Source organism: Phyllobates terribilis, unplaced genomic scaffold (assembly GCF_046119375.1).
Source record: "Phyllobates terribilis strain yellow unplaced genomic scaffold, ASM4611937v1 Scaffold_4__5_contigs__length_816908805, whole genome shotgun sequence".
In the NCBI taxonomy this organism is placed as follows: Eukaryota; Metazoa; Chordata; class Amphibia; order Anura; family Dendrobatidae; genus Phyllobates; species Phyllobates terribilis.
The window spans coordinates 93,583,272-93,606,816 of NW_027362764.1; the positions used below are offsets into that span (position 1 = coordinate 93,583,272).

The window sequence follows — 23,545 nt, forward strand, 5'->3', positions numbered from 1 at the left end:
AATAAAAAGTTATACAACTTTCTAATGAAAGTATAACTAAATATAATATCTCACCAGGAGCTCCAATCTACAGTTCACAATTGCAGCACAATAAATTTGAGTGTAAACTGAATAATATATGACGTCAGACAGCAATCTACTCAGAAGTGAACTTCGAACTATTGCTGTAGTTTGCCAAGTTAGCGCCTCCGGCTGGGACGTGCCCTGCAACCTGCTTTATATCATCTAAGGTCCCATCACTGGGACTCTGAGAGCCTCAAAGGACCTACATATAACAAATGGACTTGTGAACCTACACTACGAGAAAGTCTACAATATAAAGGTATGTCAAAATCAGACATCTGATCAAGAGAAACTGGAAAGACAATAAGTGCAATAGGGTCTTACCAGAAAAGAAACAGGGAGGCAGCGGGTAGTTTTGCTCACCTGATAAGGTTGTTAAGTCACAACCCCTGTACAAGCTTAGAAGAAGGCTGTTGCAGGTTCACCATGTGGAGAACGTGTGAAGCTGGAGAAGAGCGGGTTACAATCGGTGTTGCCAGTTTTACAGTGATGTGCAGGAGACGAGATATGTAGAAAAGCGGTTTACTAGACAACGCGTTTCGAAGTCACTCCATTTCCCTGATGAAGAAGTGTGTCACCTCGAAACGCATTGACCAATAAACCGCATGTCTACATATCTTGTCTCCTGCGCATCACTGGAACAATGGCAGCGCAGATTTTAACCCACTCTTCTCCAGCTTCACCCAATCAGACATCTGTAGGAGTCTTTATTTGAAGTTCCTTATTCGCCCAAAGTATTTTATTTAATTTTCTAAATAAAAATGCAATTTTCATAAGGTTTGCTTTTAATAACATTCCATTATCTACATCCAAAACGCTGAAAGCTGGTGCAGACCTAGCAGGTCTACATAAATGAATCCAGTCTACACAATTTTTGTCATGAAACGTTTGGAACGTTTCATAAACAAAGAAACCCTCTTTTCTGTATATGTTTCCAGGACTTAGTCAGCCCAAACACAATATGTCAGACAAATCAAGAACTGGTTGACCTTTAGTTTATTTAGTGCTTGGTCATTCGCCTCAATACATAGGACCCCAGGTGCACCCTACTGATACATTGCCATTGTGCACCAGCTTTGAGGATTACCATAAGATTCATCACTCTCTGTTTTGTGCCACGCATTAGGAAACAGCATCCTCTCATCTCACAGGGTGTTATAAAATACACACAGAAAAGATGAATGAAGATAAACTGTAGGTAAGAAAAAGAAGAGCATAATGCTGGATGTTTGCATTCGGTGCCACGTGCTAAGAGTGACAGGTGCCAGGAGAACAAGCGCAAACAGACCGATTTCAGCCTTTCAAGGTGATTGAGCGTTCTCATTATACGGAGCTGTATATAAATATTGGTTTTTTTTTATTTTTGCATTATAGTGTTTTACTAATAAAACAAGCAGATTACAACCTGAGAATCACTGAACATATACAATTACGGTCCTCATCTGCCATTGAAGAAATGGGCAAGAAATGGGCATATATGAAAGAAGGTGGAAAAGGAAATGAAAGAGCACACAGACATTGTATAATAATATGACAGCACACAACTAAACATGCCAATAATTCCATCCTTCATTGATTGTTCTAGGTCAGAAGTCCCAAACCTTTCTAACCTTGAGAGCCACATTCAGCAATGAGAGGGTCGCGAGCCACATCCAGCTCCTGCCCCCCTCACAGCAGTGACACCCAGAGGCCCCATATTACCGGTATAATGACAGCCAAAGCTTTTCCACGGATATCACACCAAGGCAGTATGCCAAGCTCCATGCTTTCCTATCTTAGCCCCATTCAGATCTGCTCTCCTGTGCAGGGCTACACCCAAAAGTCACCATCTAGAGATCTACTCTTAATAGCTGAATGCTAGACCTGGGGCTAATGCACCAAGCTGGCAGACAGCCGCGAGTCACACATCACGGGCCCACGAGCCACATGTGGCTCTCGAGCTACTGGTTGGAGACCCGTTCTAGGTTATCCAATTAATTTTTCTGGTACTTTTTAGAAGAAATGGATGCAACCGATCAAACTAATGCAAAGGGTCCAAAAGAGTATGGCCTTTACTTATGTATTAGGGGATATTAACACACAGCATGGCAGCAGTTCAGGTAACAGTCTACGTCAACTGTGAATCTTACTTGCAGTTTTAGGTTTTGTTAACACCTCATCTTTGCGAAATAGGTTAGGAGCATTGTTGTTGTTAAATTAGGACCTAAGACTAACATCCTCTATACTCCGAACCTAACACTCATCTACAGGACCTTTTTTCGTGCTGCACCAGTTTTCTGGAATGTGCTACCCCAGAAAATCTGATTAGTTCCCAGTATCTACACCTTCAAGAGTGCCATTTCTTTAGACTAGCCTATCACCACACTAATCTAACTAACTATCCCCTGTTCTATCTTCCACGCACTCAGTAGCACTTACCTGTACTTGCAGGGATACTGGCTGGTTCATACAGTTTTATTTGAATGCCCCTTTTTATTATACTGAAGGCTGGACCTTACATGACAAGCACTTTATTTATACCGTTTGTGTCCCCCTTATTTCCTTATATATTGTAAACTTGCGAGCACACGCAGGTATGTAAAAACTCTTCCTACAAGTTACCTAAATTAATTAGGATTTGTATGGCCACAATAGTGTTAGTTATCGTGGTCAAAATATATCCTGTATGTCTACACCTGTCACTGCCGGAATAAGTGGACTACGTGAGAGCCGAGGACACCTCTCCTGGACTCGGCACATTGCAAATGGCAACAAATGTAATTTCCAAGTCTAGCAGGACCGGAGCAGATAAATAATCATAACACAATTGGATAAAGACTTGCACAACAGATCCTACAGCTCGTTGTTCATCACAAGACGCTCTCCTCCTGTTCTTGTAGCAATATTCAAATGTGCAAATTAAATAAATATGCTTTCAAGGTAAAGTCACTTTAACGTCCTTAATAGAACGGATGTGTATATTAAAATGTCTATTACAATCCTGCTCAGTTTATCAATGGCACCATTTATAAAATGAATACATGTTCACTTAGAGGTTTATTCCTGCAATTTCAGTAAACACATACTCCCCAGGTGCAATGCAGAAGTCCGCGGAGCTCGCTTCTGCCAGAGACAGCTGCTCGGCAAGACGGTCGTAAACTCTCACAAAACCCGCTCATCTGCCAGACCTCGACCAGACTCCACATAAAACCAGCACTTAAGACATTGAAAGCAGCGGTGTTAGGTTGTAAGTTTGGTAATAAATTCATAAGTCATTCAACAAAATCCAAATGTATACCTAGAAAAGGCGTAGACTAGCAAAGACCAAGCATGGGCCAAATCCAGGGCTGTGGAGTCGGAGTCGTGGAGTCGGTGTCCATTTTGGTGGAGTTAGAGTTGGTATAAAATGGACCGACTCCAACTCCTAAAATATATAATAAATTGGGTACAGTAATTCAATGCAGTTTGTGGGGAATATTTTTACATAAGAATTTGGGAAAGTTATGAAATGTTCTATTCCTGATCTAAGGGTCTAGACTTTTAGCTGAGATGAATCTGTGCTACAGTAAGGCTAAGTGCCCACAATGCAGAAATGCTGCATATTTTTTCCGCTTCTCCCTGGCAGGAAAAACGTATGCGGATTTTACATGCGTTTTTCCTGCCAGGTAGAAGCGTTTGTCAAGCGTTTCTGCATGCGGGTTATCAAGCGCTTTCCAAGCGATTTTAGCATCACTTGGAAAGTGCTTGACAACTTGGTCACACTATATAAATCCAAGCAACCGGCATGGATTTATATAGTGTGACCAAGTAATAGTTAAAAAAAAGAATATGAATGGTAAAAAATAAAGATTATACTTGCCCTTCCGATGTCCCCCGGTGTTTTCTCCGCTGCGTCTGGTCTGTTGTATGGGTCGCGGTCCTCACACCACCGCGACCCATACAACAGACCGGACGCATCTCTATGGAGACCGGGGGACATCGAAAGGTAAGTATAATCTTTATTTTTTATTTTAAATTCTTTTTTTTACAGGTTCTATGGTACCCGAGTCTGGAGGAGAGTCTCCTCTTATCCAAACCCAGGTACCATCCGCACATAGAAACGCATATTATCCGTGTGCTGACACGGATAATATGCGTTTCAATGCAAGTCAATGGAGGCAATTACGCCGCGTTTCTGCAAAATTAATGGACATGCTGCGTATTTTTCCGCAATGATAATCCGCAGCGGAAATTTCCGCAGCATGTGCACAGCACATGCGGATTATCATTGGGGACCATGGGGCACGTATTACCAAGCATTTTTTAAGCGTTTTCGCTGCGGAAATTCCGCGGCAAAAACGCTTGAAAAACGCATAGTGGGCACGCAGCCTTAATTTATCACTTAAACATGAGCCATGTATGAGGGAGTTGGAATCGTGGAGTCTGAGTTGGTGTCATGGTGATTGAGGAGTCGGAGTCTGAGGTTTGACTTACCGACTCCACAGCCCTGGCCAAATCTTAAGGTCATTTCCAACAGGTGACTTCAGAATAAGCTGTGTTTGTACATGAGGAACAACACTGTTTCTGGTTAGTATATGATTTGTATACTTCATTTTTTTTTACCAATTTTTCCCTTCTTCATGATCTACTTCTAATAGTTATTATTAGTGTGTGGAGAATAGTAGCAGCATATATGACATTATACTGCAGTACAGAGCAGTATAGCTGTGAATCCAGCACTGGGACTAGATAAGTATTTACTAGAAATAATGCAGCATCATGTGTCTGTGTCTCTCAGTGTCTCTCAGTGTCTCTATCCAATCTTCATAACACTTCAACAGCTGTAATCTGACTCCGCAGTGAGAAGCCAATTCATATATTAGCTGTTTGTTTGTTTTTTTTAGAGTAATGAGTTTAGGAGGAAGGAGGGAGGAAAAGTAGAGGCTCATAAGTAGAGAAAGAAGCATATTTTTCTAATAGTATATCTAACAAAGTTTCTTGTATTTGTTTGTACAATTGATTTACGTAATATTTTTTGAAAAGGCAGTGACTATTTAATGGAGAGTACATCATATAGCAAAAATAACCATTATTCATTCATCTGTAGATGGTAATGACTGGTCGGACAATAGACTGACAGTATCAGTGTTTGGTTACTTGAGCCAAATTGTAGATTTTTGGATAAAAAATAAACCATGCTTCCAATCGAAAATTATTGGTATCAATACAAATACCATCAAAGCTCTTTCTTTTGTCTTAAGGTTGACGCCAGAAGTGAGTAAAAGGGAGTGATGATGGCTAATCATCGCCCATGCATTAGAATGGGGGACGAGCCAGTCCACAACTACAGTAACGATCCGCAAGGTAAAACGGACTGCATGATGGGTGGTCAGCCTTAAGGATATTGCGCAACAATTACTTATTATGAAGCCATTTCCCCTTACATGTTACACTTTATATTGCACATAGGATAAGTAAAATCCAAAATGACGTCATCTAAATCAGATTTTTTTTTGCTATAGCCAACTCCTAAATACAGGCAAGAAACTTGGCCAACTATAACCTTAATATAAATATAATAGCAACGAGGTTCTCAAAAGTGAATGCAGAGCCAGAACATAAAAAAGGCATAAATTATAACAAACATTATGCAGAATATTAATCACTTAGGTTTTCATTGTATCTAACTAAAAAAAAAATTCTGCATTTTTAAACTTAAAAATAATAAAAATATATATTTTTTATGAGTATATCGTACATGTGAATGTCAGGACAGTATAAATTAGACTCTGCGAGCATTAGTGAGGGATCTGCCGGCTGATTGACATGTCATTTGCATTGTTCAGCAGCAATCGGTAAGAGATGAGATGATAACGAACCTTTCAGAGCAACTCCTGAGTATACACAACAAATGTAAAAAGCAGCAACAACTCCAGCATTATACATTCTGCATGAAATGGAATATGTATCAGGTAAATATATTAATCTGCTGTCACTAATTAAAGGCTATGAGGGAAAAGTGCATTTGGTAAGACATCACAGTGTAAAATAACTATAGTGAGGTGACTAATTGTTCTGGCATCTCCACATTATTTCTAAAGATCACATTTCGTTGTTTTTAATAATTTAAAGGGAAAGAAGAAAAAAATCAAACGTTATTTCAACTATAATTCACAACAGTAAATTTGACAGCATCATTAAAGCTTTGTACACCTTAGTACAATTTTTTTTTATTAATGTCCTTTTGATTTTTAATTCAAAGTTAAACAAATTTTTAAATAGTTCTCATTAAAAATTTTCTACCATTTTGATGATGTACAGTGTTTAAGCCGTTTATCTAGCGGTGCGCTTTGCAAAACAGTTACAAATTTGCCAGACCTCCTGTTCCTGGTTCTGATGGCACTCGCCCTCCTCTCCCATCCCTTCCCTCCTTAGAGATAGCAGCAGGGAGGATGGCAAGATTGTACACAAATCTCCATAGCAAAGAGAAAGTATCTAAAGATGGGTAGAAAAAAAGGGCTACAGGAAAGGAATCGATTACGTAAAGAGGCATTAAGCCTATGATAGAAGCTGTACTGATTTCCCAACAGAACTCTGTTAACACACAGCATTGAAATCCAGCCTATATTACTGGGAGACTAAATCCCACAAGAAAATAAAAATCTGAAACTTCGATCAGGCTGAAAACTATCGAGCGGTATGAAAATTAATGAAGGAATGAAGATTGCACACTAATTAAAGGTAGTTATTAATACAAGGAAACAATCATTCTATTTTTATGTTAAATGTATGTACTTTTAGGGGGGGCAAATGGAATAACTGATGAATTACTCATGCATTCAGTGATCAGTCAGATATTTTGTCGGCGCAGGGCCTTTCAGAAAAATACCTGAAGTTTAGAGAATTAATGAAACTTCATGAAAAGGATTTTCAAGAATTTTAACATTTTAAGGTAGATTGTTGTCCAACCTATCAGCAGAATGAAGCAGCAGTGGTGCTCACAGGATCATCTAGGTCCCTTTGCTGCAGTAATTGACACAGCGATGTACATGTCTATGTATGTGATACTATGAACATGGATGCCAGTGCTCTGATGTTCTAATGATCGGAGGGGTGAAAGCAGCACCAATGAAATACTCATAGCACATTCTACAACCTTAGAAATTCACATCTTGTGCGGAATTGTAGGCAGTATTATTCTGCGGTAGTTGACATTTATGCACAGTCTTGTCTTTTTAAGAACTTAAAGCAGAACCTCTATGGGGGACCATAGTATAATGTAATATATACCATCTGAAGGAGCAATTTTCCATTTTTTTTTTCTTATGAAGTCTCTGCATTTACTGAGGGATGTTTGCCCTGCATTGATATATATAGTGGCCATATATGAGACACGCATTTCGAACATACAAGGAGATGCATGAGCCTCTACCACAGTGGACCCCAACCTGTTGCTCACCATCTACTCCCAACATGCCTGAATAATCACTGGCTGTCCGAGAATCTTGGGAGTCGTAATTTCGCAACACTCAGAGAGCCACAGATTGGCGATCAATGCTGCGGAATAATCTACAGTACAAATTACTTTGCAATATAATGCACTTACTACCCGTACCTGAATCCATGGGAAGTTAAATGGTTAAGAAGCATTCTTCCAGATAGTACTTTGTGTCTCTATTAAGCTTAAAAAATGCATTGCTACTCACAAAGGTTTTGGTCTAGGAAATTTCCTGTGAGGTCCACACAAGTGTTTTATTTATTCTGCGTGGGTGGATACTCAGCAACTTCTCGCCGAAAGCAGGAAATGACAATAAGTCGTCAGGAAGAGTTGTGGTCGGCTCCGACCAAGTCCAGCAAAAAGATGAATCCAAACACATGAGGCAAGTATTAACATCTAGCAGGTTGTAAAGAGGAAAAAATATAGTTAATTAGAATGAGTGGGCCCATCCCCATTAAAGTGAGTAGACTGAGCTGCAATACCCGAAGTAGCTTATTGAAAAAAAAATGGCAGTGTTTTCGTAAAAAAAAAAAATTTTTTTGAAATTATGCTCAAAAAGCTTTAAAAATTCATGCACACATCATGTCTGCAGAACTAATACCCGGTCATGTATGTTAATATGGCTACTCTGGAATTTTATTACAATGTGATTGCACTGAAAGGCATCTCGCGAACACCCGGGTAAAGTTACATAGTGGTACACTTTGATTTGGCAGAAGTTAGACTGTTCTCTATTATATTCTACAACTTCGAGTAGCTTACGTTAGACCAGTATATCATGCCGGAAAAGTGGTGGAAAGCCAGGAAAACGTCTGGTGCATTTTGCAACTCGACAAACCCACTCCATCTTTTATAGACACTAAATAAGCATCAAGACTGGTGCTCATATATGTACGTGGTGTTGTTGTTTTTTTGTTACAATGTAAATACACACTTTTTAAAAATGTGCTATTAACTTTAAAAAGTAAAGAAAAAAAAAAACAATGCAAAACCCAAGGAAAAATGCTGAAAAAAAAATGTGCATGAATTTGGCAGTCAAACACATCTGATAGCTTGATTGATTGGGCATGTATGATTATGTCAATAGAAAAAAGCAGCAATCAATGGGGTCGTCACATCATCTTTGATGATTAAATATTGTGAAATGTTTGCAATTTGTTTGCTATTAAAAATCTTGTTCGTTCTCAAGAACAGATACATTTTTAATTTTGATAGTTTACTGCTCATTGCCTTGGTCACTGGCCACTGCAGCTGGTCTCTTAAGTAAGCAGTGCAGCACTTAGAAGTTCTCTTCTGTAGAGCTTGTAAGTGCTGCACTGAAGCTGACAAACTGAATTGCTGCATCTGGCCCTCTTCATAGCACTGCGCTCCATAAGGAGTGCATACTTCATGCCACTGGTCCAAACGGTCAATCAAGCGGAGGTGCAACGCCCCACTAAAAGCAGGAAGCGGGGAGGTTGGGAAGTGGTGAGCTTCTGGAAAAATACCTTTAAAGGGAACCTGTCACCAGGTTTTTCCCCATCCGGCGCCTCCTCTCTTCTTGCGTTCGCGGTCCTCCTTCTCTGCTTCATGTAGATGACCCCTCACACTATTGCGCAGGCGCACTTCTCTCTGTCCTGCAGAGGGCAGAGCAAAATACTGTTCTGCGCATGAGCAGGAAAAGACCAAAGAGCACCGGCGTAAGCGCATTACAGTACTTTCCTCTGACCTCAGTAACGCAGAGAGAGGTGCAGCTGCGCAGGAGAGTGAATGGGAACACTGTGCGGATGACATAGGACGCTTTATCCACACGAAGCAGAGGAGGACGTCATCGCAAGAACAGAGGAGGCGCCGGATGAAGACCACTGACGCCCATCGGACCGGACCGCCCAGAAGGTGAGTATAAGAAAAGGTCTTTTTTTTGGCCTGAAATGCGGTGGTCGTAGTCGTACATTATATAGGGAAAATCCTAGTGACAGGTTCCCTTTAATCATCAGGCATGCATTATCGATTTAGGGTGTAATTTACGGATTAAATATTTTATTATATAGCTTTTTCCTTAATCACCTGAATGACTTATTTAAGAACAAGTTCCATTTAATTTAAATAAATTGACAATTAAAAAAAAATATGCATCAAAACTTTTACTTTTTTTCAAATGACATTATATTACGGTATATAACTCCTGTAACAAGTAAAATCTTGGTAGTAAGAGAGAGATAGGATTTTCAGACGAACAATTTTTGTTCCCTAAATCCTCTTGGTCCATAAAAATACCACCAAGTAAATGAAAAGTGGGAATTCACTTAGATACCTGCTCGCTGCTCAGTAGTCTCACCTCCTGTCAAACACATTGTTGACCCTACTTGGCGGACTCGAAGATAAATCGAGAAGTGTAGTGTTTCTAGGCAGCAAAAAAAAATCCTCTCTGCAGTTGAAGTCATTTAGTGTCTGCAAATTCGGGATAAAAGTTAGAAAAAGACAGACATTCTCCAGTATACTTGACATCTACGCCCTGCAGAGACTTCCATTTTTTCTTATTCTTTTGCCCTGAAGCAATCAACCTAAGAACATAGCTTAGAAATTCACTAAGATCCACTTACATCACCCAAACTCTGGCTACAATATAGAAGATAAAATAGACTCACAGCTTCACTTTTAGACTTTTTAATGACAAACTGAAGTGCCCGGCCCGGCATAGTGAACACTTAGATGTAGCACATCATGAGAATAGCCAGTCAATTAACCAACACATTGCGCACAGTCTGTGCATTACAAAGACCTTCGTGAAATAAGGAGGAGAGCAGAAATCAATGTTTAATGAACACCACAATAAATGCTTGCTATTAGAAGGCCTCGAATGACAGGACTTGATGTAGATTAGTAGTTGTGTTGGTATCGGAGAAGCAAAGTCAAAGCAGAATTTAATCTATTTCTATAAAGCAGCTAACAATTCCAATGAATCAGATGTATAATCTCATTTAAAGACGTGGGTCATGTTTTCGAGGTAAGAAGTTAACTTTGCCAGTTATCAAGAACTGGAGAAAAGGAAAGTTTCGCAAAACATTGTCCCTGTAATTTTTGAGGCATCCAACAGATATTTGCCGTAATTAGATAAAAAAATACCAAGATGACATTTTTTAGGAGCCACTGAAGTCATGGCTGAGATGGTAGTAAACTCCATACAGCTCAGATCACGCTATGTACTACATTGTTTCTGTAAATTTTACTCATTTCCATGGGAGTTATGGAAATAGAGCAGCTCAGTATCTCTTGGATTTCTGTAGCTCTACCTCCAGTGGTTAGAGCTGGACAGAGTTATTCCAGTCTCAACCATGACGCTATTGGCTTGAGAATATCAGATTTCTAATGGTTTTCCTTGTCTTTCAGGAGACACAAATGCGACCCTTGACAGAAACATAACAAGAGTAGCTTGGACACAGCCATGTATACTATATACAAGAAAAAGTCTCAGTCGTCTAAATGACCTACCTGAACATGTCTCCCAGCCCCTTCAGCATTCCGCCTTTCTTCGTTTTTCCTTTATCTTTATCTTTGTCTCTGTCTTTTTTCTTTTCTTTTCCACTCTTGTCTTTTTTGCGTTCAGCCTTGTCTGAGCCATTGATTTGCCTCTCGAGAGAATGGGAAGGCTGGTCACTGGCAGTGGACACAGACTCGCGTCCTGATCTGGAACTCTCCTCGGTGTCCTCTTCCACTACAAAGAAATTAAGAAGATACCATATTAAGTTTTAATTTTGGGTAAAAGGTATAGAATCAAATGTATGGATCACTGGACTATGCTGAAGACCACGGAGACAACTTTACAGTGAAGCGAGCACCCTTTAGTACTTTTAGTACAAGAACACCATAGTCAAGACTAGAAGTTTCAAAAAACTGGGCAATGGCTTAACCTACCCAATGCAGATGAACTGTTCTTTTGCTCCATCAGTGTTTTATTAGCACCTGGCAAAGTATTAGAATTAGTTAGACGTTCTCTTATGCAATACCAACAACGATGTCTCAGTTGTGTACTTGTGCCCACTAGATCACCAGACCTCAACCTTCACCCAACACCAGTGTATTAGCAACATATGGAATGGTTCGTTAAGAACAAATCAGTAATGAAAATTTGTACAAAGAAACAGAAGTGAACCACTTGGCAGATAAATTACCTACCCCAGTCTGTAGAGTTGTTCAATACTTCCAGCTGGGACTTACTGGTACCTGATAAAGTATTAGTTGGATGTAATTACTGCCTGTAAATATGTGATTTTACCTTAACAACATAAAGGAGTCTACATAATTTTGATATCTTTGTGAACATCCCAAAATTCTGGCTACGCCCATCTCCTCCTCCTACTCAGATGCACTGAGGATAAGCCCAACATGACTACATGTAAGATAAGAGACATGTTCTGGCTGAATTTACACAACCGTAATATAGGCATATTATAGCACCTACATTATGACTGCACTGTTCTTCAACTTAGGCTCTGTACACACTGTCTGAAACAATCGTTTCCGTATATGTTGGCTATAGCTCTGGCCTTAAAATGTAAATGTATGCATAGGGCTCTAATCATCTGAAGGAAGCCAAGCAAGTGTTCTTTATGGTCTCTTTCTGGGTGGTGTGCATGGGTAGACCTTTTCTTTAATCATAGAAAATGTGACTGACTGCAATTTCCGACGGAGACGGACCATGTAAACCGATATTTTTTTCTTACACTTAAAGACTACAGGAATACCACTTTATGTTTTGGTTATAATACTAATTACATATATTTAGTTGTGAAGATAAATGGTAACTAAAAACTTTTTTTTTTTATTAATCAGCCTTTGCAAAGTAATTTTTGTAATATACTTCATAACCTTAGTTTGCCTCCTTATCTCCCAAACACCAAGCTGCAGGGCTGTCTTAATTGCCAATTTCAAGCTCCCTAGGAATCTGCTTTCGATTGCTGCCCAGCAAGAATCCATACTGTATTTAGCAACAATCCGTGTGACGGCGCGGTCAGGCAGCCACATAACACGGACGACAATCACAATGCAATGCTTGGACTGGCCAGCGGCTCTCCTGGCCCGAGCCTGACAGCATGTATTTCTATGCAGCTGTCAAGCTCGGGTCAAAAGAGCCGCCGGCCAGTCCGTGATGTGATGGTCATCCTTGTTACACGGCCATCTGAGAGCATCCTTAGGGTCTTTCCTTGCCCGAGCATGGGAGAGGGGAGCAGTGAGGGGATACGTCTGTAAACTGATTATTTGTAAATAGAGTAGTATTTTTTTCTGAGCAGCAGTTCAAAGCAGATTTTTAGGAAGCTTAAACTGGGAAATTTTAACAGCTCTGCAGAATGGTGCTTGGGAGAGGAGGCAGAATAAGACATTGAAACATATTACAAAAATTCATAACTTTGCAAAAGCTGATCAATAGTTAAAGCAATTGGTCATTACTTTTTTTTTTATTGATGACCTATCCTTACGATCTAGATATGATCATTGGGGGTGCGACCTCAGTCACCCTCACCGACAGGAAGTTCTCGTATGCTGTCGGAACACAGCAGCAGTGTCAAAACTATAGTGGCTGTCATATCCTCCCACTATTCATTTGAATAGGATTTGCAACATTTGGCCGTGGTCACTTAGGAATGTCAGAGCTGTTGTGTTCCGGCAGCATCCAAAAACTTCTGGTAACAGCTGATCAGTGGGGGTCCGGGTGATGCACACCCATAGATCAGGTATTGAAGGTCTACCTAAAGGCGCAGTCAGACAGCCATTTAGATTGGAACGAGATTAGCACGTAGTGCACGGACTGTCCGGAGGCTCTCCCGACCAAAGTGTGACAGCTTCATGTATTTCTGACTGCACCTTAAGGGTAGGCAATCAGTTAAAAAAATACTAGCGGCCAACCCACTCAAATAAAAAAAAAAAAGTTTAGCTACTCTTTAATGCTCATTAATTCAGCACAGAGTGTTCATCGATCAACACACTAAGGCAAAAAATGGGTTTTGGGACACATGAAAGTCAGCTAAAGTACCATGCATGGACATATTACTCTCATCCTCACCTACCCAGCTCTGAAGAACTGCTGTTCAATGGTTCCAGCTCTGACCTATTAGCAGCTGTTAAAAAAAGTAAAGAACAGTTTGGAGATCCAGACATACGTAAACAGTCTACCCTAATATCTAAAAGGTTTCACTGCATTGTAACAACCTATATAATAATTGGCAAGACACACTGTCTAGAGTGCAAAGTGACCTCGTGAGAAAAATGACCCAAAAGGTGTAGATATGTGCTCTGATCACCGGAATAAATTGTATAAAATGGGAACATCCACCGAAACCCACCATGTGTGGCAAAGAAGTCACAACATTGCACCCAGGGCAAAAGGGCAAGAACAAAAATACTTAAGACCTCTCTAACATACCCCATTCCGTTGAACCATTCAGGTCGGGCCCATTTGTATCTGTCAAAGGGAGACATACAAATATCTTATAGTCTAGAAGTAACGCATCGTGAGTGGAGTCTTTATAATGTCTCCCCTTACCCCACTCTGACGAGCTGTTCAGTGGTTCCACGTGGGTCTGGATATCACCTGTTGAAGTATTTGATACAATAAGATCTTTTCTAAATAGAACCCATTTTGCTATTCTTATGTATTTTTTGGGGTGGGTGTGGGGCTATTCTTATGTATTTTGGGGCAACAGTGAACATTCTACAGAACGCAGCCTATTATGGTGTTTGCGATCACCGCGATCATACCTAATAGTGATGCCGGAGAATGACTTTACCAAGGCACAATTAAAGACTTTAATTTCCTAAGTGCATACATGATGGAATAATTATTGCTTTACATACTAGATCATTTACAACAGAGCTGCCATACACGCTTCTCATATTGTAGATATAATAGAATAGGCATACCTTATATATTATTACACGCTAATTAAGTCACATAGCACGCTATTCATACATTTGCTAGTCGCACACTATCCAAACACTTCCATTATTAAAGCAGGACTGTAAAGGAAATAAAGCCGACTTGCTGATCACAAAATGATGTCTCCTCTGAAAGTCTTCCACCCTGATAACGCACAAGAGATGGGCATCATGACTGCACTAGGTAATTTCAGTAAGGCAAAGAGCAAACTCAGTGCTTTCTGTGACTAGAAACCCAAAACAAGGCAATCTGCTCTTATTTCATTACGTTAAGGCTCCTCAACCTTCCAGATTTAAAGAGCCAATTTAGGAACCAGCTGGGACTCTAGAACACAAAGAACAGCTCTCTCCGGGCACGGAAAAGACTGCAGGCGAGCATGATGTCACATCTCTCATGCCGACATGAATGTGGGCTCTATTGCATACAATCAAAGCCTCAGAATAGTGGAAAAAACAATGTACAGTATAATAACTGCACATGATACAAACTTGGGAGTTAGGGGTCAAGGATACAACCTGCTTAAGGCTGGGCACTCCGACAAGGAGCGGTGTGACACACTTTGAAAATTGTGCACAATTTTGGGTCCAGTGTATAAAAAGGACATAGCTGAAATAGAGCGGGTTCAGAGAAGAGCGACCAAGGTTGTTAAGGAAATGGGTTGACTGCAATATCAAGACTCTGGGTTATTCAGCTTAGAAAAAAAGATTACTTATGGACGATCTTATTATAATGTACAAATATAAGAAGAGACAGTACAGAGATCTGTATAATATCTATATAACCTTTCTACAGTTAGGTCTGCAACGATGACAAGGGGCATCATCTACGTCTAGAGCATACATGTCAAACTCTGGCCCACAGGGTGGTTTTATTTGGCCAGCAACACCAGAACCACCACCCCCATGTAGGGCCCATTATTCTGCATGGAGGACTATGTGGAGCCCAGTATTCTGCATGGAGGACTATGTGGGGCCCAGTATTCTGCATGGAGGACTATGTGGGGCCCATGATTCTGTATGGAAGACTATGTGGGGCCCATTGCACTTTATACTGGTTGGCCCGTGACTTTGTCCAAGTTTTTCATTTTGGCCTTCTGAGTGTTTGAGTTTGACATCTCTGGTCTAGAGGTAAGAAGATTGAATTTTTTTTACTGTACGAGCAGTGAGACTATGGACCTCTCTCCCACAATATGCTGAAATGGTCAACTCACTTAAAAAGCTCAAAGAGGGCCTAGATGTCTTTCTTGAAAAATATAATATTATGGGTTATAGGAACTAAACTCTGGAGATGAGACGATGTTGCTGAGAAATAATTTTTCCCTTAATATGGGGAAATTTGCCTTGTGGGGTTTTCACCTCCTTCAGGATCAACACTTTAGGATTAATGGGTGAACTTTATTTGTCTGTGTCTTTTTTAAAACTTAACAATATAGAGTTGTACAGGCTTTGTCATTCACTGCATTGAAGGAAATAATCTGAAAATGGTATCAGCTTGCCAAGCACCCTCTACCAGACCTTTCTTACACCTTTCAGACACTTGAGATGCAAGCTAGTAACAAATAGAATGTGAGTAGGAAACTGGGGACAACAATGAAGCAAACGAGAGAAGTGAATAACATTTCGAAGATACTAGACAGCTCATGAATAATCAGCCATTGATGCTAGAGTATTAAAGCAGAAACAATGGGCAAGGAGAATGATCAATGAGACTCCAGCAATGCCTAGCAAAGTGATGGCTAGATCACTCGGTCAGAGCATGTCCAAAAATGGCAGGTTCTTGTACAGCACTTACTACCTACCAAAATGGTCTAAGGAAGGACAGCCTGTGAAGCAGAGTGAGCATCATGGGCATCTAAAGGGTCAGATCACACAGTGCATTCACAGTTTTTCCTAAACTTCAGTCTTCATGGCCCTCAACAGCTCATGTTTTCACGATTTCCTTAGTATAGCACACAGGTGAGAGAAATACATTTTTAGAGCCACCAGGGACAGAGCCACACGGTGACTAGTCAGAAAAGCGGGTCCCTGGTAACTTCTCCCCGCCTGCTCCTCTGTAGTGACAGGTTTCTGACTATACAGTCCTGCTCATCGTTATTGGCATTCATTAAGTTTAAGTACATAATGTGGAATATCTCCTGAAAAAAAATGAATCAACTCAAACTGTTTTTTTGTATAGAGCACTGGTGTTAAATACAAAAGAGCAAATGATAAACAATAATTTAAAACATAAAACAATGGGAGGAAAAAATAGAAAAACCTAAAGCTTTCTGTGTCACTGGTATTGGCACCCTTTACATTAATTTAGCATGGAAACACATTTTGACTTGCCTGTGGTAAATCACAAAAGATTCACCTGTGATTAATTCAGTGCCCATGTGACATGAATTAGCCAATGAATGATGACTTCAGTGTTTTAAAAAGCCACATGGATGGCCCTGTTCCTTTGTCACAATGGGGAAGACAAAGGAGTTGTCTTAGGACATCAGTACTGCTATTATTAGCAAACACAAGACTTCCAAAGGGTATAAGGCCATCTCCAAAGATCTTGTTATCTCAGTTTCAACAGTGTGCAATGTTAAGAAGTTTGCCAAACATGGAACCGTCAAAAACCTCAATGGACATGGGGGAAAGATGAAAATTGCAAGAGATGTCTTTGAAGGTTGGTGCGAATGGTGGAATAAACACCACGTCAAACATCCAAAGAACTGAAGGCCAACATGGAGCAGTCTGGGGTTATGGTTTCAACAAGCACTATACGATGCACACTAAATCAAGCAGAGCTTTAAGGGCGAAGGCAAAGGAAGAAACCATTGCTGAAAAAAAAAGACATAAAAAGGAACGACTGATCTTTGCCAAGGAGTATCTTGACAAACTACAATCCTTCTGGGAAAATGTTCTGTGGACAGACGAAACAAAAATAGAGATTTTTGGCAATGCAAAGCAACAGTTTGTTTACAGATGGCACAATGAAGCTTATAAGGAAAACAGTTAAGCATGGTGGAGGATCCATAATGCTGTGGGGTTTGCTTTGCTGCGTCTGGTACTGGAGGCCTTGACCGTATCACAGGAATCCTGAAATCAGAGAATTATCAAGAGATTTTAGAGCGAAATGTCCTACCCAGTGTAAGAAAACTTGGTTTGAGTCGAAGATTATGGTTCCTCCAGCAAGACAACGACCAAAAGCACACATCCAAAATCACACAGGAATGGTTGAAAAAGTAAAAAATGGACTGTTTTAAAATGGCCAGCAATGAGTCCTGACCTCAATTCCAATGAAAATAATTGGGGTGAGCTGAAATCTGCCATTGGGAAAAATAACCCTGCAAACATTCAAGAGCTTGAACAAACTGCAAAGGAAGAGCGGGAGAAAATTCCAGCTGAGAAGTGCAAGACTCTTATAGATGGCTGCAAGAAAGGTTTGGAGGCTGTCAGCAATGCCAAAGGATGTGCAACCAAGAATTAGTTAGGGGTGTCTTTATTGCTGCACATGCTGTTCATTCTGATTTTGTTTCTTTTTTTGAAACTGCAATATGGAAGTTGAAAAACTATGTTTTATTGTTGTATTACTTTGGACCACTAATTAAAAAATCCTGAGGATATAATTTTGGCATATTTCTATTTATTTCTGAAGATATTGTACAGTCTATGAAAAAAAATGAAGGGGTGGCACTAATGGTGAGAAGCACTGTACATGCTCGCAGTGAGAGACCAATCACTACAGGGAAAGGGTGGGGAGAAGCAGCCGAGACCCGCCTGTCCAACTAGTTTTTCGTGCGTCTCGGTCCCTGGTGACTGTTAAAGTATATTTTTCTCTGAAACGCTGCAGTGTTTCAGAGTCGAAGACACATGGCTGAAATCATTCAGCCAGTGCCTGATACATCCTGCCGATTGATGCTGTCATGCTGACACCATAGGTTTTCTGTTGCCCATACCTCATCAGATTGTTTTGTTTTTGCAGCACGAGGTGGATATACACAATACTGTAACATAAGGGCAAGTTATATTGCGTTTTACAGCATGGACAGTATTAGCTGGGCAGTACAAAGTCTCATTATCAGTGCAATTCTAAGTGCATGTTTGGGTCTCCACATCATATGCTCAATAAATCGGATTCCATTGTTCATACTCATTGGTTGCTGTTCGTACATTTCGCGTGAGATCTGCTTGGTTTTAGCAGTTCTGTAAAGTTCTGGACACACATATAGCATCCTATTCTTTCTAGACAGATCGGTGCCCACCTTATATCACAGTTAATTGATCTCCAAGGCATAGATCAGAACCTTACGGTGCTCTAAATTAGTTTCAGTAAAATAGCAAAGTGGTTCAAGGTTTGGGAGCATAACACTGACAATCAAGGGGGCAAATAGGGTCACGGATTCAATATCTCCAATAAATGTGATCAATATCTCAGACATGTTGTGGGCTGAAATCATTTTAAGGCCTTTGAACAGTGAGGAACTGATAGACCTAAGGGTCGCTTCTGTAGAAGTGTCACTGTCCGTGTGTCAGCACATTGACCATTGTCTGAGGGATCCCATTATTGAAAGATGACAGTGATACCCTTTAGGCCAAGCTAATTAGGATCACTTTACACAAGTCTAACCTCTCAGCCTGCGACGGGCCGGCACGGGCTGACATTTAGCCTCTGTGCGGTATGAAAACCATGGCTAGACAAAATGTAATCTAATTTGTTTCCATTCATAAAGAAACTTCCCATTGCGCAATGACCTCAGCAAACATAATTTAGTAATTTAAAGAGACGTATGGTGGGTGGGGAAAGGGCAAGGCACAATTGTCTGAGGTGGCTGTTCAATGTATGGAAACAGAATGATGAATAATTACAATTCATCATTTCAGACATTACCGAGCACGCCATCCCTCAAAGTAGAAAAGTACAGGAAAATGCCATTTCCTCACTTAGTCTTGTCGCTCATAGATTGTGTTTCTGAAAAAAACAGTAATTATTCTGTTTGAGAAGAAACAGGCACAACATTCCTCCAAAAAACAAAATTGCAACTAAGTCTAACACGATGTAGAATAAGCAATTTTATCAAACAAGTGGCACAGACCGGCTCGTCTGACACTTCTGTGATTTACCACTTTCAACATAAAGAAAAATCTTTAGATGTTACGTAATGAACATATGTAGTTGTAATATGGCTGAGAATCATATAATTCAACCGGCATTGCAGATATCCACATTTCATACTGAGCTGCCATGTGTAAAGCTGTCTGAGACAACAGAAATGTTATCGGAAGCGTCAGCCTGTCACTGTTCTTCTAAACCATAGCTCAATCTCCATCAATACGCTAAGGAACGGATAAAACAGAAAAACCAGAAGCTCCTCGTGTCCAGGCGGGGAACCAAATTCTCTTGTGAAATCACCAGTGAACATGGTAGACAGACTATGTTTTTGGTACTCGGCATTCATTTTTTTTTTTTCCACTTCAGTTACAAACAAAATGTAATATTAAATAGAATAAAAAGAGAAAAAAATATCTAAAATCAACAAGGCCTCATTGAGACATCAGTTTTTGTCATACAAGTGATAGCAGTGTGGTCCGTGCAAAATAGCGGTGACGTGTCCGATTTCGATTCAAGTGGCGGATCAAAATCAGAAGTGAAAGTCTATGGGTCAGTGAAAAAATCGGGACAGCACTCCGGTGAGGTCCGATTTTCATAGACTGTTAAATATGAGAAGGTGAAGAAACCTTTTTTTTTTTTTTCACGTACGAGAAAAACTAATAAAACTGCGAAACTCGACCTGAAATCACTGATGAAACTTAGTCGGTTTGTCCCAAATGTGAAAAAAACTGACTTGCAAACGAGAGCTTAACCTAAAGAACAATCGAATCATTAAGGTTAGTCTACAGTAGAAAATTTGATCGAACACAAATTTGTTCCTATTCTACAGCCAAAATAGGGAAAATGTTAATTGAAATTTTTCGAAAATGAACAGATATTAAATTGAAATAATGTGCCACTTGTTCCTAACACTGAAGTGCAATCTCATGTGGAATGTTAAATAAACTTTAAATGACAATCATTTTGCAAATTGGAAATTCCTCTGAAAATTTTGCATTCATATATTTTTTGTCTTCCCTGAAGAATTTTGGCACAAGCTTTCATGACTCTTCTATGAATATGTGACAAACTCGATCTCAATGTTAATGTAAAGAAAGAAAAAAGCAAGTATTTCCTTATTTCCACATGGGAAATATGGACGGAAACATATATATTAACCCTGTCTGCCCCTTGTCACCAACTGTTCATCCAGAAATGACTGTTGATCATACTCTTTAGATGGGAATTGGATGTTTCGCCCCTAGCAGTTCGCCCCCAGGTACATTTCGCCCCCGGGTACATTTCGCCCCCGCACATATCGCCTCCAGTTCGCCCCTGGATGTTTTGCCTCGCGAAACGTCTGGGGGCGAAACGTGGGGGGTGAAATGATAGGGGCGAACTGATGGGGACGAAACTTCCTATAACCCTTAAGATGGCCATAGACAATTGCCAGTTGTTCGTTGGGTGTTCATTCAGCGAACCGCTCTCTCACGCGACTCAACAATACACTTGAGCGCTGGGCAGAACGTTCTTGTGTTTTTCATAAGACAAAGCTGCTGCCGAACACCTTTGACATCAACTTCTCTCCTCTGAAAACAGAAGGACGGTGTGTTAAAATTCAACTGCCTGGTCTCTCTCCCCCAACATCTTCTGTTGGGGGGAAAATCGGACTTCTCCCATGCACATCAGATGGTCGGCAGCTCCCGTTGAAATCAGAGGGTTTGGCAGAGTTAACTATTGTGTATAGGGGTGTTAATGGGAATCTATCAGCAAGATCAACCTTCCTAACCTGTTTCTATAGGCATGTAGGTCATAGGAAGCGGAAAAAAAATACCTTGATATCTGTGATCTGATGTCTTATTCCAGAGAAATACACATATTAATCTGCAAAGAGCGGTTTCAGTGCTATTAGCCGGACATTGAGAATCTGCCTTCAGAGCTTCTTTTAAATGAATGAAGTTGTTACCACTGTGAGACAAGTAACTAACACAGAAAAGTAGAAGTGAACTTTGTCTAATTACAAACACATATGCAGCAGCAGCTCTCACAGCTCTGCTGTATCGCAACACTAACTGCCTGTGAGATAGAAGCTTAATCACTGATGTGTTAGGTAAAATCACACACAGCTCTGGTGTATTGTACCCCTGTCTGCCTGTGAGATGGAAGATTAAGCAGTGAACCTGCAGATGTGTTAGGTAAAAATCACACACAGCTCTGCAGTGAGATTAGGCGAGCAGCCATTACATGTCTCACACTGGTAACGCCCCCTTTCACTTAAAATAAGTTCTGGAGGCAGATTCTCAGGGAGATCTATGGAAGGCCCATACATCTTAACAACTCATTTACATATTAAGAAAAATGTGGATTTCTCTAGAATAAGACAATTGGATTGCAGATATGAAGGTAAAAAAAAATAAACTTTTTAAGGCTATGTGCACACGATGCGGATTTGGTGTGTTTTTTTCCGTGCGGAAATGCTGCAGAAACGCATTGCACATCTTATCCCATGACTTCCTATGACATTTTGCAAGCTCTGTGCACATGGTCAGGATTTTTTCTGCGTGGATTTTAGGTGCGGAAAAAAACGCAGCCTAACCATTTCTTGAGCGTTTCCGCATGCAGATTTGCCTATACAATGCATTGGAAAAAAGCATGGCAAATCCGCAAGTAAAAACGCTTAAAAAACGTGTGTAAAATCCGCATGCGCTTTTTCTGCCAAGGACATGCAGAAATGCTCCGGATAATTTCTGCTTCATTTCTGCATCGTGGGCATATAGCCTTAGATCTGCATGCCCCTATAGACGGCTTAGGAGGGTTGATTGTACTTACTTTAAGGCTAAAGCCACAAAGAGTTTTCGTAGTGCTCCTGATTGATTTTAGCAAATGAAAGCTGCAGTGCACAAGACTGCATGCAACTTAAAAAGTATTCTTTAGCCTACAGCTTAGCAGTTAAAATCAATCGTTAGCACTAAAAAAAAATATTTTAGGACTAGCTTACTATCTACAAAACCATTTATTTCCACTTGTACACAGCAGTTTTGGCCTATTCAGACTCTTGTGTTGTTTAAATTCTGTTTAAATAGGTAGATATATCCTCCTTTGGTCCGTTTTTGTGGTTAAACTCAAGTGAATGGGTCAGTAAAATAAAATAAAAAGAACAGTATAAGGATTACATCTGTACATGGTTCATTTCTGAAGGATCAGTTGCTGGGGAAACTTCCTATGTCTCTATCTGTAGCGAATGTGAAAACAACTGACATACAGTACAGACCAAAAGTTTGGACACACCTTCTCATTTAAAGATTTTTCTGTATTTTCATGACTTTGAAAATTGTACATTCACACTGAAGGCATCAAAACTATGAATTAACACATGTGGAATTATATACTTAACAAAAAAGTGTGAAACAACTGAAAATATGTCTTATATTCTAGGTTCTTGAAAGTAGCCACCTTTTGCTTTGATGACTGCTTTGCACACTCTTGGCATTCTCTTGATGAGCTTCAAGAGGTAGTCACCAGAAATGGTCTTCACTTCACAGGTGTGCCCTGTCAGGTTTAATAAGTGGGATTTCTTGCCTTATAAATGGGGTTGGGACCATCAGTTGTGTTGTGCAGAAGTCAGGTGGATACACAACTGATAGTCCTACTGAATAGACTGTTAGAATTTGTATTATGGCAAGAAAAAAGCAGCTAAGTAAAGAAAAATGAGTGGCCATCATTACTTTAAGAAATGAAGGTCAGTCAGTCCGAAAAATTGGGCAAACTTTGAAAGTGTCCCTAAGTGCAGTTGCAAAAACCATCAAGCGCTACAAAGAAACTGGCTCACATGAGGACCACCCCAGGAAAGGAAGACCAAGAGTCACCTCTGCTTCTGAGGATAAGTTTATCTGAGTCACCAGCCTCAGAAATTGCAGGTTAACAGCAGCTCAGATTAGAGACCAGGTCAATGCCACACAGAGTTCTAGCAGCAGACACATCTCTTCAACAACTGTTAAGAGGAGACTTTGTGCAGCAGGCCTTCATGGTAAAATAGCTGCTAGGAAACC

At 40.2% G+C, this 23,545-nt stretch overlaps 1 protein-coding gene and 1 long non-coding RNA gene across 4 annotated transcripts in view; one reads left to right on the forward strand and one right to left on the reverse strand.

The window, feature by feature from the left end:
* The window catches only part of PARD3 (par-3 family cell polarity regulator), a 693,471-nt gene that overhangs the window by 252,185 nt on the left and 417,741 nt on the right, over positions 1-23,545 (reverse strand). Inside the window, exons 17-22 of the mRNA XM_073676896.1 lie at positions 14,040-14,087; positions 13,920-13,958; positions 13,564-13,614; positions 11,675-11,722; positions 11,414-11,461; positions 10,991-11,213 (exon numbers count right to left, since the gene is read on the reverse strand). Of these exons, the coding sequence (XP_073532997.1) occupies positions 10,991-11,213; positions 11,414-11,461; positions 11,675-11,722; positions 13,564-13,614; positions 13,920-13,958; positions 14,040-14,087 (457 nt within the window). The remainder of the gene's footprint in view (positions 1-10,990; positions 11,214-11,413; positions 11,462-11,674; positions 11,723-13,563; positions 13,615-13,919; positions 13,959-14,039; positions 14,088-23,545) is intronic.
* Positions 149-7,946, forward strand: LOC141265054 (uncharacterized). Of its 3 annotated transcripts, none has more exons than XR_012320042.1 (6): positions 149-322; positions 1,190-1,369; positions 5,283-5,385; positions 5,871-5,993; positions 6,612-6,762; positions 7,744-7,946. It is a non-coding gene; the product is annotated as an uncharacterized lncRNA (long non-coding RNA). The 3 variants fall into 3 exon arrangements; XR_012320040.1 differs by having other exon boundaries at positions 150-322; positions 5,868-5,993; XR_012320041.1 differs by lacking the exon at positions 1,190-1,369 and having other exon boundaries at positions 154-322; positions 5,868-5,993.